This window comes from Lates calcarifer, unplaced genomic scaffold (assembly GCF_001640805.2).
Source record: "Lates calcarifer isolate ASB-BC8 unplaced genomic scaffold, TLL_Latcal_v3 _unitig_1887_quiver_1418, whole genome shotgun sequence".
NCBI classification, from domain to species: Eukaryota; Metazoa; Chordata; class Actinopteri; family Centropomidae; genus Lates; species Lates calcarifer.
Window position 1 is genome coordinate 18857 of NW_026115822.1, and position 16300 is coordinate 35156.

A 16300-nucleotide genomic window follows, 5' to 3' on the forward strand; every position below is an offset into this window, starting at 1 on the left:
GGAGCAGCTAGACGTCAATCAGGGGCAGCACAGTGGTGCAGTGGCTAGCACTCACAGCAAGAAGGTTTGGGGTCTGAACCCCAGTTTGCCCGGGGCTTTTCTGTGTGGCATTTGCATCTTCTCCCTGTGTCTGTAATGAAGAGAATTGTAATCTTCAGAGGTCTGTTATAAATGACAAAGACATTTTGATTCCTTTTGTTTTATACACCTTTGGATAAGGAGCTCATTATATTAACTTACAAATGCACTGTTCAGAGGACGCTGATAAAAGAGAAAGATATTTAAAGTGTGCTAACTGCCTAGTAATATATAGGGCCTTGTATCTTAAAATATGCAACAGCCAGCAGGAGCTGCAGTCAAATGAAGCACTCATTTTGATAATTTTACTGACATACTGCATGGATAAAGTTTTGACCAAACCTGTTTTCATTTAGTTTTCAAATAAAAACTCTACAGCACATGAGGAACGCTGCAAAGAATATCTGTCTTTGCAGGTGTTTTGCATGCTCTTTGTCCTAACTTGTTCTTTTTATATGATCAGAAGTTAAAATGTGTTTCCACAATTACAGGAAATTAGAGATTTTTTTGAAAACGTGCTTTAATTTATTTTAAACTACTGACAATGTCTTGAAAAAGAAAAAAATAAACCTTTCTTTACACATTCAGGGACTACAGGACTCTGTGGGTGTAAATATTGTTGTTCTCTCTGTCTAAAGCAGATATCTCCCTGTATGACTGTTGAATTCCATGTAAGATTTGAAAACAGTCACCAGACTTTTAATCTTAGGGACTGACCTCATAACTTTACAGTAATTGTTGATATTTTAGAATGCTCCAAAAGGTTTTTGAATCACATCTTTAATGAAAATACCTGCACGTCCTGCTGTGTCTCTGTCTATGTTAGGAAACACAAATAAGAGAAATGAAAGGAGGAGGTAGTTCTGGACCTTTTAGTGACTGCCAAATATAACACTCTCACCAGGCAGAAGATGTTGACTGTCAAGCACACCACCTCTACTCCAGCATTTTAGTCTAATTTTTGCATTCATGTGTCCATGGGTCAAAAATCCAGAACTTCTGTGTTGGCTATCAAACAGCGTTTGTACATCCCTGTAACCAATTCAACAAGAAGTGATATTCTCCAAAGTCCAATGTGAGTCCATCTCAGTTGTCCAGGCAGTAAGGGGAACTAATCAAATGTCTTCTGAGAGGGGTGCAGACTGCTTGCAAATGGGTGAAAGTAACTAATTAGAGTCAAAGTAAAAGTAATAAAGTCCTTGGGCTAGTTTACTTTCTAGAGCCATAGAGAAAAGCAGCTTTTTAGGCATTTTAATTGGAGGGACAGAAGGACAAGATCATTGAAAATTATTTGTCACTGTTTTTTGGGGGGAAATACATTTTGTAGCATAATACACCGCATGTGTAAAACTAGTCCGCTGCCATGCAGTAAGATGAAGTTTGTTACAGGCCTTTATTTTGGTATTTCCTGTAAGAACGGAAGTGTTTTATTTTGAACTTTGAGGTGAATGACGGGCTATGGAAACGCAGATAAAGAGAGCTAATAGTTGTTTTAACTTTTAGCTTTTAGAAAGGGGCTTCTGGTGCAGAGGTAACGTGGTTAGATTAGTGCGACTAAAACAATAACTGCACACACTCTCTGGTTTGGAATAAACGTTTAAAAAGATCGTTAGCCTACTTGACAGGTTTGCTAGCTTATCTGTTGTTGCTAAGTAACGTACAAATTAATGTATGTTTCAAACTATGTTTGCTGAATGGCTAAAATATGTTATTAACATGTCATTTCTTGTTCATTCTGCGGTAACAGTGTGATGAGTTGTCAACATTTTGGCTTTTTGTGTAATTTAATTTGTAGTTTTCACTGTTGTTACGTTGGTTTGGTGGTTTTTTAAACGTCAACCGAGTGACTACTCTTGGTGTACATAGACGATCTTCGACCGCGGGTTGCACCAGTCGGAAGGCGCCCGTTGACAGAGGGCAGGACGGGACTCTCCGAGCGGCGGGCTGGTCGGTGGAGGAGCAGCGGACCGTCATGGACAGGACGGCCGTGGTAAAGGTCGGAGCCGCGGCCAGTGCCAGCGTCTGTGCTCTGTTCGGTGGAGTGGTTCTGGCGCAGTACATCGTCGCCAAGAAGAAGCGAGCGGGCAAAAAAACCAGGATCATAGAGATGGTGAGTAAAAACAGCCACACGAGGTACGTCAAGATAAGATAAGAAACCGGAAGTGGAGAAGCCAGGCCTTCAAAATAATAGCGCACACTCTCACAGGTTATCAGTACTGTGTCATATTTGCCACATAGCTTCGCAATTTTATTTATTAGTTATTTATCTGCTAAATGTCATAAAATAGAGAGAGATGCCCGTTGTATTTTTTAAAGTCTTAAGATGACGTTTTCAGATTATTTTTACTATTCATGTGTTATATATATGACACATTATGACTTTAGGTTCTTAAATGAAACAATATCCTGCTGTTTATGGCTTAAGGACATACATTAGTAAAACAGCTGAAAAGTAAATTATGTAGCAAAGGAAACATTAGATGTTTAAAGTTAGATTTGGTTAAAACAACATGGATTGGCTGCATTGTTAAGACTATTGTGTTCTACCCCCAACACATGTGCGCCTTTATTTTGTAAGTCGTGACGCTGTGCTCTAGGTACCTTGACAGTAGTGGACATGCTCGGTGGTATACGCAGGCGCGGATGGACCCTAAAACGGCATCTGTTTTTAGAGGTCACCAGCGAGCTTTCCCCCAACAGAAAGAGCAGCAGCTTTTCTGTCTGAGACCAGAAAGCGTTGATAGCTGATCCAGTGTGTCAGTGATGCTCTCTACAGCCCTTTCACTGTCCTGGAAACAGCTTAGTGCTGGTGCTGTTGTTGAATAGGCAGCATGCAGATTATGCAAGCTGCAGCAGTACACTCAGTCCAGCTTTCTAACCAGTCTGACAGGAATGTGGTCTGCTGGAGCATTTACATTCCTCACAAACTGCAGAAAATAGGAAAAATAGGTGGAGATGTGTTGTGAGATTCCAGTTTAGTCTCTTCTTGTTATAATTACTGTTTATAAAGAATTTACTAAGACTTTAAGGCAGCTATTTTATCACCCTCTGTTTAATTTAACTGTCGTCCTTAAAGATAATATGTGTTAAAGTTGTTTTTGCTCAGAGCTTATAGAAAATATTTAGACTTTAAATTTTGCAGCTGTAAGAAGATGTTGCCATGTACTGTGTCTATACTGGTCTCTATATGACTCATGTCTGAGTCATTTTACTTAACCCATTCTCTATGTGTTTCTATGCATGGTGTATTTGAAGAGACACAAAAACGCACATAAAACAATCCCTCAAACTCAGCTGTTGCCTTGCACATTTAATCACTAACAGTAGAAACAGTTGATCGGCCGCTGCCACAGTCAAATGCCCTGGCTGCAGACAAGCCTTTATCATTTTATTGCTTGTAATTTCCCTGGCAGGAAACCTCCTCTCATTATGTCATTTATCACCGTTGTCACGCAAGAGTCTGAAGTCTGAAACTGTTTTGACAGCAGCAGGTCTGGTAGTGTTTGACAGAAGCTACTCTGTTTGAGTAACACATTCATGTTCTCTGTAGTGGCCTCTTTCCCAAATCTGCTCTTTATTTCATGTAAAATAAAACATTTCATCCCTTCACTAGCACTCTGCTTTATTGTAACAGACCTTTGACTGCCTTCACACTTGGTTGTTTGCATCATTGTTTATTTAGGAACTGAAATGTTTAACTGCCAGTTTGTGAAATACAAGTTGTGAAATATATCAAAGAAAACTGTCGACAGTGAGAGGCCAAACAGTGAACAGGAATGGTCAGAGATGAGATATAAAACTGTGCTACTTGTAATGATCGTGTGAGTTGATTTCCCATGATGCTGGGCTCTGTGTGTCTAACTGTGAGCAACTCAGTCAACGCATCAGCTGACCTCTGTACGTTTACAGCAGAGTGAGCAGGAGAAGATCAAGGGAGTCTCCTCAGAGGTCTGTCTTCCCTGCTGATGTGATTTAGCTTCATTAACAGAAATCAAAGGGAGTTTGAGTTCAGCCTTCTGGAGCTTCCCAGGTGAATTTGGATGCAGTTTTATTCAGCCTGTTCAGTTCATTTTCAGCCAATGCTGCCAGTAATGTCTTTATTAACTCATCAAACTGAGGAAAAAGACTGAAAAGACACATTGACCAAGTTGCAAGGCAACAAGCCATCCTTTGTTGTCTTTACTCTTATGCTCATCCGGTCGTCTGGTGAAGAATGAAACTGGACGATTTTTGGGATGTAGTAGCTTCTGTGCCACAGCGGATGCTACATCCACAGCTGCTGCTGTACAGAAACAGTTTGTTGTTTCCTGCCTTGACCCTCAGCATGGAAACTTGTGACCATCTGCTTTTGATGATACTGTGGAAGGAGCACAAACATCCGCTCTGAACCCCATGAGCCCAAAACCATACGACGGCAACTCAGTTTAGGCTTTCATTTTCTGTCCTGGGGTGAAATTTTATATGGACATTCCTTCTTGTGAGTTTTAGGACTCTAAAACTTCTAAAACCTCATCTGTGTCATTTCAGAAATACTTGGGCATCACAGAAAAATGTACATTCTTTTCTTCACTGCCAGAAACCACTGTGGCTTTTGTTGACAGCAGGTCTGTTTGTTACCAGCATGACTCTGCTCACTGGCTGGTTATTACATGTCTGCTCGCACTGCAGCCACTTCCAGATAAAATAGATATCCAGTACACAGAGGTCAAAGGTCAGAGGTTGGAGCACCTTGATGATAAACAGGACAAAGGTTTACTTACAGTTTAGTACCTGTTTGTAATCCTCTGAAAAGCATTCTTGCCTTGCTTCAAACTTGTGTTTTATTGTTAAACTGATTATTGCATGAGCGTTTTGATGATACTGGGGTTGAGGAATGATTTGTTGAAAAACTGATATTTTAACAGATATTTTTTCCCATTGTTATTAGAGTCTCACACTGTAGATTATTTATCTGCCACTGAGGAAACACTTAGACATTGTTCAGTGCGTTTGGTTTGTCACTCTCCAGTGATGATACACATGGTCATGCCCTGACTTCTGTCTCTGAAGTGTCTTTTTCCTTATTGTCATTAATTGATTTGTCAGTCAGTGTTGAAATGGTTAGAAATAACCATTAGAGGCCAGAAGGATGCTATAAATAAGAATAACGTTCAAATGAAGCCCTCCACCCCAGGTCCAGCCAAACACCTGCTGAACTCAGTCAGACAGTTCCTGAAACATCTCTTCTTGATGTTGTTACAACATGAAAAGTGTTCAAATTTCTGCATGTTGTAGTGCCACCGCTCTTTTCCCTGAAGCTCAGTGAGTCAAATATTTCAAAGCACAGGTGAAACAAATTTACAAAGTTCCTTCCAGTTTCTCAGTAAACCATGCCACTGAGCCAGCACACACTATACCAGGCTGCTGGAGCTACTATCTCCTCTGAATGGAATGTAGTTGTTATTAATGTTATTGATCACACAGATTTTTCTGCTGTGACAAACTGAAGTGTCTGATGTGAAAAAGGTCAAGTGCCGAGTCTGCCGGAGTGTGTTTTACCCTGTTGGCCTCTGGAGGGCAGTACAGAGCTACACTGCATGTCTGGAGACTGATTGTGGACAGCAAGACCAAAGCAATTTACAGTTATTTAGTGTTTGGTATGTAGTTGCACTATCTTTAATGACGACTGCACTATCTGAAATTAGGAGCATAATACGAAGCCCTAATCTTTGCAGGTCATGGTGAGGAACAAATTGTGTTGCTGGTGATAGCTGATGATACAATGGGTGCAGAAATCTGAATGTTCTATACAGATAACTAGAAACTGAGAGCATATGATGTGCAGTTCTTCATTTATCTGTAGTACTGTATGTATCACTGTATGATATGATCAGAAAGAAGCCTGTGCATATACTGAGGAGAGAGATCATCATTGATAGAATGGTTTATGTATCACATTTGAACTTTTGTACTGTTGCTTTTGCCTAGAACTTTTAAAGTAGAGAATGCAGCAGCAGAATGAATTACAGGAGTCATCAGATGTGATCATCCTGCCGACCTGCCCTTCATCAACCAGACAAAATGGCCAGTGTTGGTAATCAGCTCTGCTGCTGAAGTACAGCGATGAGGAAAAAGATTATTCAGATGTTTTGATATGAAGTTACAGTAACAGTGGTATAAAGTTCAGCATGCAGAGAGATAATTCAGAAAGGACTCCTACAAAGTGATGTATTAGACAGATTTGCAAAGAAAATAAATTGGGAGGGAAAGTGTTGTGTAGAAGCCTGAACTCAGGCAGGTCCAGCCTCTTGCTGCGCTAACCAACACTTCCTCTAGTGGCTGTGCTGTTTTATCAGTAGCAACAGATGGCAGGCACTATGACAAGTAAAGCTGTTCATAGTGGGGCCATAGGAAACTGATGAAGGGCCTTCAAGCAAAAGCAAGTGCTATATTGCCCATTAACAGTACTCAGGCCTGTTATAACACCACAGCATGTTCACAGTCTGTTAGAAAAATAAGACTGAATTAATGTCTGGTTGGTCACATTCATGCGCTTAGACTCATCCAAATGCCCACGCTCAAGATGGTTATCAGTTGGATGGGTGTAGAGAGCTTGTACTTGCAATGATAAGGCATTTAACATCCTGCGTGAGAATTATGATTAAAGTTGGCCGCACTTTATGATAGTAGAAAGTCTCCCAGTCTAAAGTGCCATTTTACAGAGGAGCTGATCGTACAAAAAGTAGATGCATCATCAGGCATCATCAAAGCTGCAGTGGTATTATTAGTAGAGGTAGAAGCAGGGTGCTGGTTGCTGAAGTTGGAGTTCCATCAGTGAGAACCCTGTATCTGATTAAAGCAACACTGAGGTCAGTCATCTCTGAAGTTGTGGTGAGAGAAGATGAACAACAGCTTCCGAGCTGTCATCTGTTGAGGCAGTGGGGGAAACACTCAGCGGTGCTCTGCACATTGTCCTTGATGACCTTTGACCCCTACAGGCCAAGGCTGGGTCACAGCAGCCTGAACCAGTATCAGTAACCTTTGCTCGGACTTGTGTAGATCAGGTGGGATTTCAGAGGAATGCAGGGTGGGATTTCAGAATCATGCTGGGAGAAAGTTGAAGAGGCAGTTTGACAGAATAGTCTGATCATACTGATAATACTGATCATGGTCATTTTCTGTGTGCAAAGCAGTATTCAAACAAGAACTTTTGGCAAATATTTAGCACCACTCAGCTTTGCTATAACTCTGAACAAATCCATTTACATCCACTCACACACTTACATCGTATTTTTCATCTTTTACGTGATCTATTTCACCCCACAGGACATCCACGCTGCTGTTATCAATGCAGGACCCCCTCAGTGGTGGCAATAATTACACCACCATGCAAACGTGACATGTGACAACACTGTTATACGTAGTGGTGACTTGATTGTACCTTTGCATTCATGTGACAGATTATGGTGTTGCATACTTTTTCCCTCACTCACACGCCGAGGTTAAAGGTGACATGTGTCAACAGTGTGTGACAGTGTTGAGCCGGGGTGAGACCTGTTCTCTATACAGCTTATTACTCTAATGTTTTTCAGAAAAGAGAGCAGAAAACAAACGAAGCAGCCACTGGGCTGAGTGGAACAGGCATTGAGGTCAGCTGAGTTTTACCTGATCAGTCTTTGTAGGCATCCAGCGAAGGATTAGATTTAGCCTTCATCATTCATACATGCTAATTTTCTGTGAGCTACACCTGATAGCTGTCAACAGCATCTTGATTCAGGTCATCAAAAACAAATGCAGATGCCCAACTAATACTAACCAACAAGAGCTACTAAGGCTTTGCTCTGTTTTTGTTGTCAGCAGTTCAGTCTCACAGTTTTATCCCTGCACTTGTTTTATTGCACAGTAGAGATAACGGCCAAAAGACACACAATGTTTATCTCCTCTGAGTTACAGTTTTCTCGACTTGGTGTGCTTGGGGCACTTAGTCTATCAAACTACATTTTAAAGTGAGTTGCAAATGGGAACAAAGCCAAGTGAAAAACAGGTCTTGCAGGACTGTATCAGGACAGATAGAGTAAAATACTTTTCCTCACAACTAAACAAAATGCTCTCTGCGCCTCCAATGAATCCGTGTAAAGTTGGTGGAGCTGTGTGTCTGTGAGCCTGGTGTACAGCAGGGACGTGCACTGTTATTGTGATGAGGTGTAATCAGAGAGTGTCGACCTAGTTTTTGCAAGTCGTGGCATGCAAGGCAGTCGAGGTCAGCAGAGGAGAAGATGAGGTGGACTCATGTTCCACTCACTCCAACTCCAACAGTACATAGCACAGCAGGATATTAAGCCTTGTTCAGCAAAAACTGAGCTCTGGACAAAGTCTTAATGTTGCACAAAGGTTCAGATGTTGCACAAATAACTGATTGGTAAAATTCATCAATTTTGTTAATGAAAGCTGTGAACAGATGAAAAAAGGAGTGCTGCCCAGAGAAGCTCATGATGCATCTCTTTTCCCCTATTTTATGTTGTAACATGAGCCAGTTGTCTTACTTTAATCTGTAATTTTATAAATTCAATGAATTGTTTAGCATCTCGTTAGGTTGGAGTTTGTTACCAGTACTTGTAATGGATTACACCGATACATACATTGATCTGAAATCATATTGATTCCATGTTGGAGAATCTGGGTCAGCTGATACAAGAAACATTATGTTGGAGTTGGCATCTTTTGGCCTCAGGGCTACACTGCGACTTTAACACAAGAATCCGATCAACCTGAATACTGGTGCATGTCTGTGTGAATGTAATTAGAACAAAATCACAGACATGTTCAAACTCAACTGGAAATATGTAAAGATTCCACAGTTTACCTGTTACTACATGTACATGTTACTATCACGTGCATTTATGTAACCAAAATATTGAACTGTAAATTCCCTGTGTGTGTTTGTGTGTGTTTGCATGCATGTTAGGCGTGTCCATGAGCTGTGTGTCATGTGTGGCCGACCATTTGACAACCAGCTCAAACTGAACTGTGACCTTTGTGACCTTTTATGAGGCATCAAGCTATTTACTGCTTTTGTGTGGAAGAAGGGTGTGTGCTGTGTGTAAAATGTGTGTGCTCAGCAGAAGGAGTGCTGAAGTGAGTCCACCCCCTCTCTGATTGATTTTAAAGGTTCCTTTTTCAAGGGGTCAAAGGTCACATCACAAGAACAAGGGTAGATTACAAGTATCATTTTTCCTACACTGGCCCCATTCCATGTCTATTTATACTGAACTGTGTGTGTGTATGTGTGTGTTTGAGCGTGTTGACATGGGTCAGCTGAAATTGTCACCATGTTTGTGTGCAGATGTATGTGTGTTGTGTTTGGGCCTCTCTACGCAGAGGGAGGGGTTATGTTGTGTAATCTGTGTTGGTAGGCGCCCCCTCCCTCCCTGCCTCTTGCTGTAGATATATAAGCCCTCTGCAGCCACACAATCTTTTCTTCACTCTTGCGTTAGCTGAGACAACAGACCCGAGGTAAGCCTGTGTGTGTGTGTGTGTGTGTGTATGTGTGGTGTGTGTTTGTGTGCATTTGGCTGTGTTTGTGTACAAATAGCTGCCCCAGGCTATAGCCATTTTTGGCTCATAGTGACTGTAAAAATAACATTTAGTGTTAAATGTTCTGAACAAACCCCTCTGAATGTTTGTCCCTTCTCCTGTGATTAAGATGCTTTGACCTTTGACCTCTGTATTTGCTGTTTTTGATGTTAATCCAGAAATGTTAGTCTGTCCCTGCTATCACTACAATCATGTCTGTGAAATTGTGCAAAATACAAAAATAATGTGATGCAGCACATCTGCCATTATTACCTTCGTTCTCTTTGTAATGCAGTTTTATTTAATAATAAGTAGTATGGCAGTATATCATGCATTGAGTATTTTCTGTGTTCCTAAACGACGCTGTAAATGCAGAGAATGTGTAAATAGGTCATCCCTGTGGCAATTCATTCAGACCCTGTCATTTAAAACAAATGTGAGGCTGTCAGTCCAAGAATGTGTTTTCTGTTTCAGCACACAAAGTCTTTACTCAACAGATCTGAAGTTTAGGAAGTTGTTTTGGATCTTTGCGCGCTGAGATAATTATGTGTGTTTGTGTATGAGCGACAAGCTTATTAGAGGGTTGGTAATAAAGGAACAAGTTTTATTTTTAGTTTGTGTACTGAGTGTCATGTTTCTGTAGGATTAGAGTGATTTATGAGGCGCTAAGAAGCCTGATGATTATATAAGATGTTGTGTTGGGTGGGGTTGAGTGTTTGTGTGTTTTAGTTATTTGTTTTCTTCGTCAGCACAGTATACATCTACTATAACTACAGTGTGTTTGTTATGCCTCCTAAAAACCTTCAACAGCCAACATTGTTGCAACAGAAAGAGCTTTAAAGCCTTAATCTATTTCTATCTATATATGTAGAGCTATAGAGCTATAGAAAAGATAAACAAACAGATAAATACTAGTGTTTACTAAAAGAATTCTCTGTCACTCCACAAAAAAGTAATTCATTAAAAAAGAAATGTGACAAAAACAACAAAATAAAACCATCTGTTATTGGCCAGTAAAATCTGTATTCTGTGAAATATTAGTGTCTGCACCTTGTGCTCCTAAAGCATGATTCTTCAGCTGGAGTACCATCATATTGGCACCTAACAATGTCACCACCAGCTTAACATACTCATTCCTTACTCATAACAGGCATGGTGTAACTCAAGTGACATAGTTATTTAGCAGGCTAATTTTTCATCGTAACACAAACACGCACTTGTTCCCTGGGACACTCCAGGCTGCTGTCAGGCAGCAGCTGAGGCAGGGTTTGTTGTTTTGCTGTTGCAGGTTCAGCCGCAGTTGACTGTCCAGGTGTGGCTCACAGGTGTGGCTGCTCAGGTGAGGCTTTCAGTGAAAGCCACAAGCACATTCTGCAGTGGAAGCCTGGACCTTAAGGAAGTTTTAGACTGTGGAGAAGCCTGAATCACAGCCATGATAAACTCTGTTTTTCTTGCCTCTGTTTTTTATCTCTCTGTGAGATGTATTTCTACAAATCTGTCAAAGTGTCCAAGTTGGACCATGCAACATTTCTGATACATAAAAATGTGTTCCACTTAACTTTAAGCACAAAGAGATGCAGGGAAACATTCTTTTTCATGAAGCAGCAAATTCACAGTCAAAATAGTGGTTAGCTGACTGATTCATTCATCTCTGAAACTGGCTAGTTTATTGTAGATCTGCAAGGACACAAGTTGAGTGGAGTCTTTGTCTGAGACACTAAGTGCATTCAAACAAATAAACATACAGTAGCTCACTAATAAACCCTGGTTAGTTAGCATTAATTAAAAATAAATTTACTTGAGGCTCACCAACTTTTTTATCCATGCAGTATTTCACATAACGATTCTCAGACTTGACAGACTTGTCCATTTTGCACTGGTCAAGCAGAGCTGATGCTGATAAGATGAAGTTACAAGAAGGGCTGAAGTTCACCTCCTCTCTGCAGGGTGTTACTGTGGCTGTGTGTTCGTTCGGCTTGTTACACAACACCCACAGATTCCAAACATCAGCTGTTTCGTGACCCTGAAACCCCCTCTGGGAGTCTGGACCAGGGAACTGGACCAGGGAACAGTGTGTTCAAATACAGTCAGGCAGGGTGCTTTTAGTTTGACTCTTTGAGTGAAACGGCCATGCTGTTCAAATAGCTTTCAAGATGTGTTTTACAGTTTTCCTGTTTGCCAAATCATTGTAAGAGGAATGTTTAAACATCAGTCCTCCTCACCTTCCTCTGTCTTTCTTTCTCTCCCTCTAGATGCCTCAGTTTGAGAAGACAACGGTCCACATGAGGGACCCTGAGAGGGTGGAGCAGATCATCTGTGGTCTCATCAAGGGAGGAGCTTCCAAACTACAGGTAGAGCATCAAATGCTGAGGACACTCCATCAATCAGTGTTTTGGTGAAACAGCACTACCTGGTGGTACTGCAGCCGACCACTTTTAATGGTTGATTTCAAACATTTACAGCTGGGAGGCCATTGCCTGAGAAAGCAGACTCAGTTTCCACAGCCAGAGAATTTCTTGCTTAGTGTTGTACTACATCCCAAGCAGAACACACAAGGCAATAACAATGATATATGTGTATAGTCTAATACCTGTATGTTACTGTAGGTTCCCCGTGAGGTCCTCTGTTTCCTCTAGGTCAAAGTATTCTTGACTCTGTTTCAGATCATCACAGACTTCGACATGACGTTAAGCAAGTTCGCCATCAATGGCAAACGCTGTCCAACGTGTCACAGTGAGTTTTTTTCAACCACTGTTTTTGGAAATGTTTGTCTCAATTTAAATTCTGAATTTCAACATGTTCCTCTGGCCTGTTTGAAACATGCTTCATATGATTGTCATTCCGTTTCTCTGTGCAGATATCATCGACAACTGCAAGTTGGTAACAGAGGAGTGCAGGCAGAAGCTGCTGCAGCTGAAGAATAAGTATTATCCCATTGAGATCGACCCTAACCTCACCATGGAGGAGAAATACCCATTCATGGTGGAGTGGTAAGTCGCACACACATATATTGTATATAACAAACATACACTGTCCTGTTTGTGTTTGCTTGTTTTCCTAAGCTGTTGCAGCACTCTGAGACATACATTTCTAACTGTGTATGTTTGCAGGTATTTCAAGTCCCACACACTACTTGTGGAGCAGCGAATAGAAAAAGACAAACTGCCAGAGGTGGTGAGAGAGTCTGATGCTGCACTCAGGTATTTGTAGAGGAAGAGGAAGCTTGGTAATGGAGATTTGCCACTGGCTTAAATGTGTGAATCCAGTGTGCAGTGTTGGAGGATAAACTGATTTCTCTGTGACCGACTTTTCTCTGTTTGGTTTCAGGGAAGGCTTTGAGCAGTTCTTTGATCGCCTGCAGCAGCATAACGTGCCTGTCTTCATCTTCTCTGCTGGCCTGGGCGACGTCCTCGAAGAAATCATCCGCCAGGCTGGAGTCTACCACCCCAACGTCAAGGTCGTCTCCAACTTCATGGACTTTGATGATAATGTGAGTTCTGCAGAGAAAGACAGACGGCTCTGTCCTCTTCTCCTGGTGGCTCCAATAGAAATATACTGGCTCAGCTTGCTCATTGGCTGTGCTCTTCATCTCACAGGGCGTCTTAAAGGGTTTCAAAGGCGAGCTGATCCACGTGTACAACAAACACGATGGTGCCCTGCGGAACACAGAATACTTCAAACAGCTGAAGGAATACTGCAACATCATCCTAATGGGCGACTCGCTGGGGACCTCAGCATGGCAGACGGTGCACCGAACGTAGAGAACATCCTCAAGATCGGCTTCCTCAACGACAAGGTAAAGCCACAAAACACGACCAGGGGTCCAAGAATATACAGTAAAGGTCCTTGAACTCAAAGTAGTCAATAAACTGAGGTTATTTGAAGGTTTGAGGAGTTTGACGGCTGCTGAATTTTGAGTTTGAATCCTGACACCAGTGTTTGTGCACTGCTTGTTTTCTGCTGGATCTCCATGGTGACAGCTGCTGTGACTGCTTGGTGATTCATGACATGAACTGCAAACCATCTCCTGACAGTTTCCTCCTCTCTGACCTTGCAGGTGGAAGAGCGATTGGACAAATATCTGGACTCTTATGACATCGTCCTGGTGAAGGACGAGACTCTGGAAGTGCCCAACGCCATCCTCCAGAAGGTTCTATAACTCCACCCCCAAGTCCCCCCCCCCCCCACTCCTCTCCTCCCATCCCTTCCAGCCTCTGGCCTGTCAGGCTTTTAACACCAAACTAAACCTTTGTCACTGGTCCAAACTGGTCACTATTTAACCTCTCCTCTCTCACTCTGGATCCCACCAGAGTCATCTCCTGACTCTGTAACCCCCCTGTACCCCCATTCCCACCCTATAAAAGCCTTTTAAAAGACTTTTGACATCTCCTGAATGAACTGTTTTAAAAGTCCACACAGCAGCATCAGCCTGTCTCTGTTGAATTTTGTCTGTTTGAATCATTTCTGATGTTCTCTATCTGAGTCAGTGTATTATAAAGGCATAGCTAAAAGTGAGTTTTTAAAAAACACACACTCTCACTCCATCTTTATAATTTGCACATTGTTATTACTATTATTATTCATATGATTATTTTTGATATGGTAATATTTATATACCATAAACCAGGTGCCCACAGATAGACAAAGTGTTTTCTTCGGACCTATCCCAGCATGCCTTTGATCTCAGTTTCTCTATGCGACTCTGCTATGAAGTCATGAAAGTAGCTCAGTATGAACAGGACCTTGAAAAATGTCTAGTGAAAATTAAAATGTGTAGCTTGATGAGAGCTGCAATAGAATTACCTCCAACAGTATTCATCAAATTAAAGAAAGGAGTCAGATCATCAGAGGAAATGCACTTTAAATTCTAATATAGTAATATTGATTTGGGGATGGAAAAGGTTCTTGCACAGAAAAGCAATGTTTACATGAGCTTGTTTAACCCAGTGTACTTGTTAAGCATCATATCAACACACAGATAATTCTAGGGTTGAAATATTCATGGCAAATAGCATCTTTTATTTGTGAGCCTTCTCTGCGTAGCTGACTCAACAATCAGGTGTTCTCCATGACAGTGTTGAAAGTTAAGAAGCTATTAAGTATTAACTTGAGTTGCCAAACAGTAAAAAAAAAAAAAAACCAAAGTACAGGTTGCCTCCTGCAGTTTCACTGAAGGATTCAGTTCTGCAAAATGCCAGTATATCTAAAGTATAGTTCATTGTTCCAGTAGACACAAGCTGCCTGCTCAAAACCCAGCATATGACTATCTAATTTAGTATCGTCATTCTGTGGTTAAAATTGAGCACTAAAATATTCATCATTGTGTCTTTTTTTTGGGAGTTCAAAGCTAAAATGCCACTGTCTCAGTTTGTCTCAACATGTTGTGTTGAATGTTCTTGACTTTGTATGTGTTTTTAAATGTGCTGCTATCTGCATGTTGCCTTTTCTTATTGTCAAGTTTATGTCAAAGAGATGGAGTCTAAAATATATATGTCAATAAAGCTGGGAATAATGTCATACTGTATATGTGGGCATCATATGGAAATGTATATTGTTTCACAGCATTTGGAAATATTTCCAAAAGTATAGACAGTGTGCTGTATTTTCTAAGCAGATGACTTTCTCTTTTCTTTGATGGTGTGAACTGAAAATGCAATAAAATGTCATTTTGTGAGCCAGGACTGGATCACAGACTGGACGGAAATCTGGACGAACAGCTCTGAAAGCTCTGGGTTCGGTGCTATTTAAAGTTGCCGTACATGTTGAAATTATACAGTGTATCCTGGAAAGAATGGTCTTTGATATGTTATATTCAAACTGCCAAATGACCCACAAATGTACCATATATGACAAAATATAACATAAAATTACATTTACAGCAATGTTTTGAATGTTAAAATCAGAAATTTAATTGTGTTATTCAAGCCGTCAGATAAATATAATGAATATATAGTGAATAAAGTACAATATTTCTGTCTGAAATTTTATTAGAGGCCTTGTAAGAAAGTCCCCAAAATATAAAGTATAAGTGAAGTAGTAGTATTTGCTTACAACAGCTGCCGTTTTGTGTGTTGAGGACACAGACTGTAAAACAGCATGAGATTTCAGTGGGCGTTACCATAACTGTCCTGCAGATGGCGCTAAGTAACAAGACAATAATCTGAAGAAATCTGACCAACGTGGCATCCTGCAAACTCAGAAACAATCGGTCATTTTTGTAGTACTTGTGGCTCGTTGGTCTAGGGGTATGATTCTCGCTTAGGGTGCGAGAGGTCCCGGGTTCAAATCCCGGACGAGCCCTTCTTTATTGTAAACTGACAGTATGCTTGGATATGAAGTGGCTGAGTTGCAAGACTTTACTGTTTAATCCCTGGTGGAGATGAATCTGTCATGAGAGCAAAAACCCTCCGTCATTTTAATGTGGAACTGCTGATAACACACATGTTCAGACCTCAGTCTTAAGCTCAACTACAAAGCCAGACTAACAGCATAAGCATTTGGAATAAATGACAGTTCCAGATTAAAATCCCATGAATCCACAGCACTCTAATATAATAAACATCAATTCTATTTTCTGTGACATATATCTATGTAGGAAGAACCTCTTCAGGTTATCTGGTTACTTCAAAACTGTACTCAAGTGCAGTACAGTACAGTAAATATACTTCTC

General features: G+C 41.0%; 1 protein-coding gene and 1 non-coding gene across 2 annotated transcripts; both read left to right on the plus strand.

The window, feature by feature from the left end:
- The first annotated feature begins 1494 nt into the window (after positions 1 to 1494).
- On the plus strand, positions 1495 to 14007 carry LOC108891184 (cytosolic 5'-nucleotidase 3-like). The gene is given in 10 exon segments (XM_018688299.2): positions 1495 to 1609; positions 1945 to 2188; positions 11883 to 11981; positions 12294 to 12363; positions 12488 to 12620; positions 12741 to 12830; positions 12958 to 13120; positions 13227 to 13350; positions 13353 to 13426; positions 13688 to 14007. Coding segments are annotated over 9 exon segments (993 nt in total). The 5' UTR covers positions 1495 to 1609; positions 1945 to 2050; the 3' UTR covers positions 13790 to 14007.
- A 1851-nt stretch (positions 14008 to 15858) lies between these two features.
- On the plus strand, positions 15859 to 15930 carry trnap-agg (transfer RNA proline (anticodon AGG)). The gene has a single exon. It is a non-coding gene; the product is annotated as a tRNA-Pro (tRNA).
- Positions 15931 to 16300: the final 370 nt, after the last annotated feature.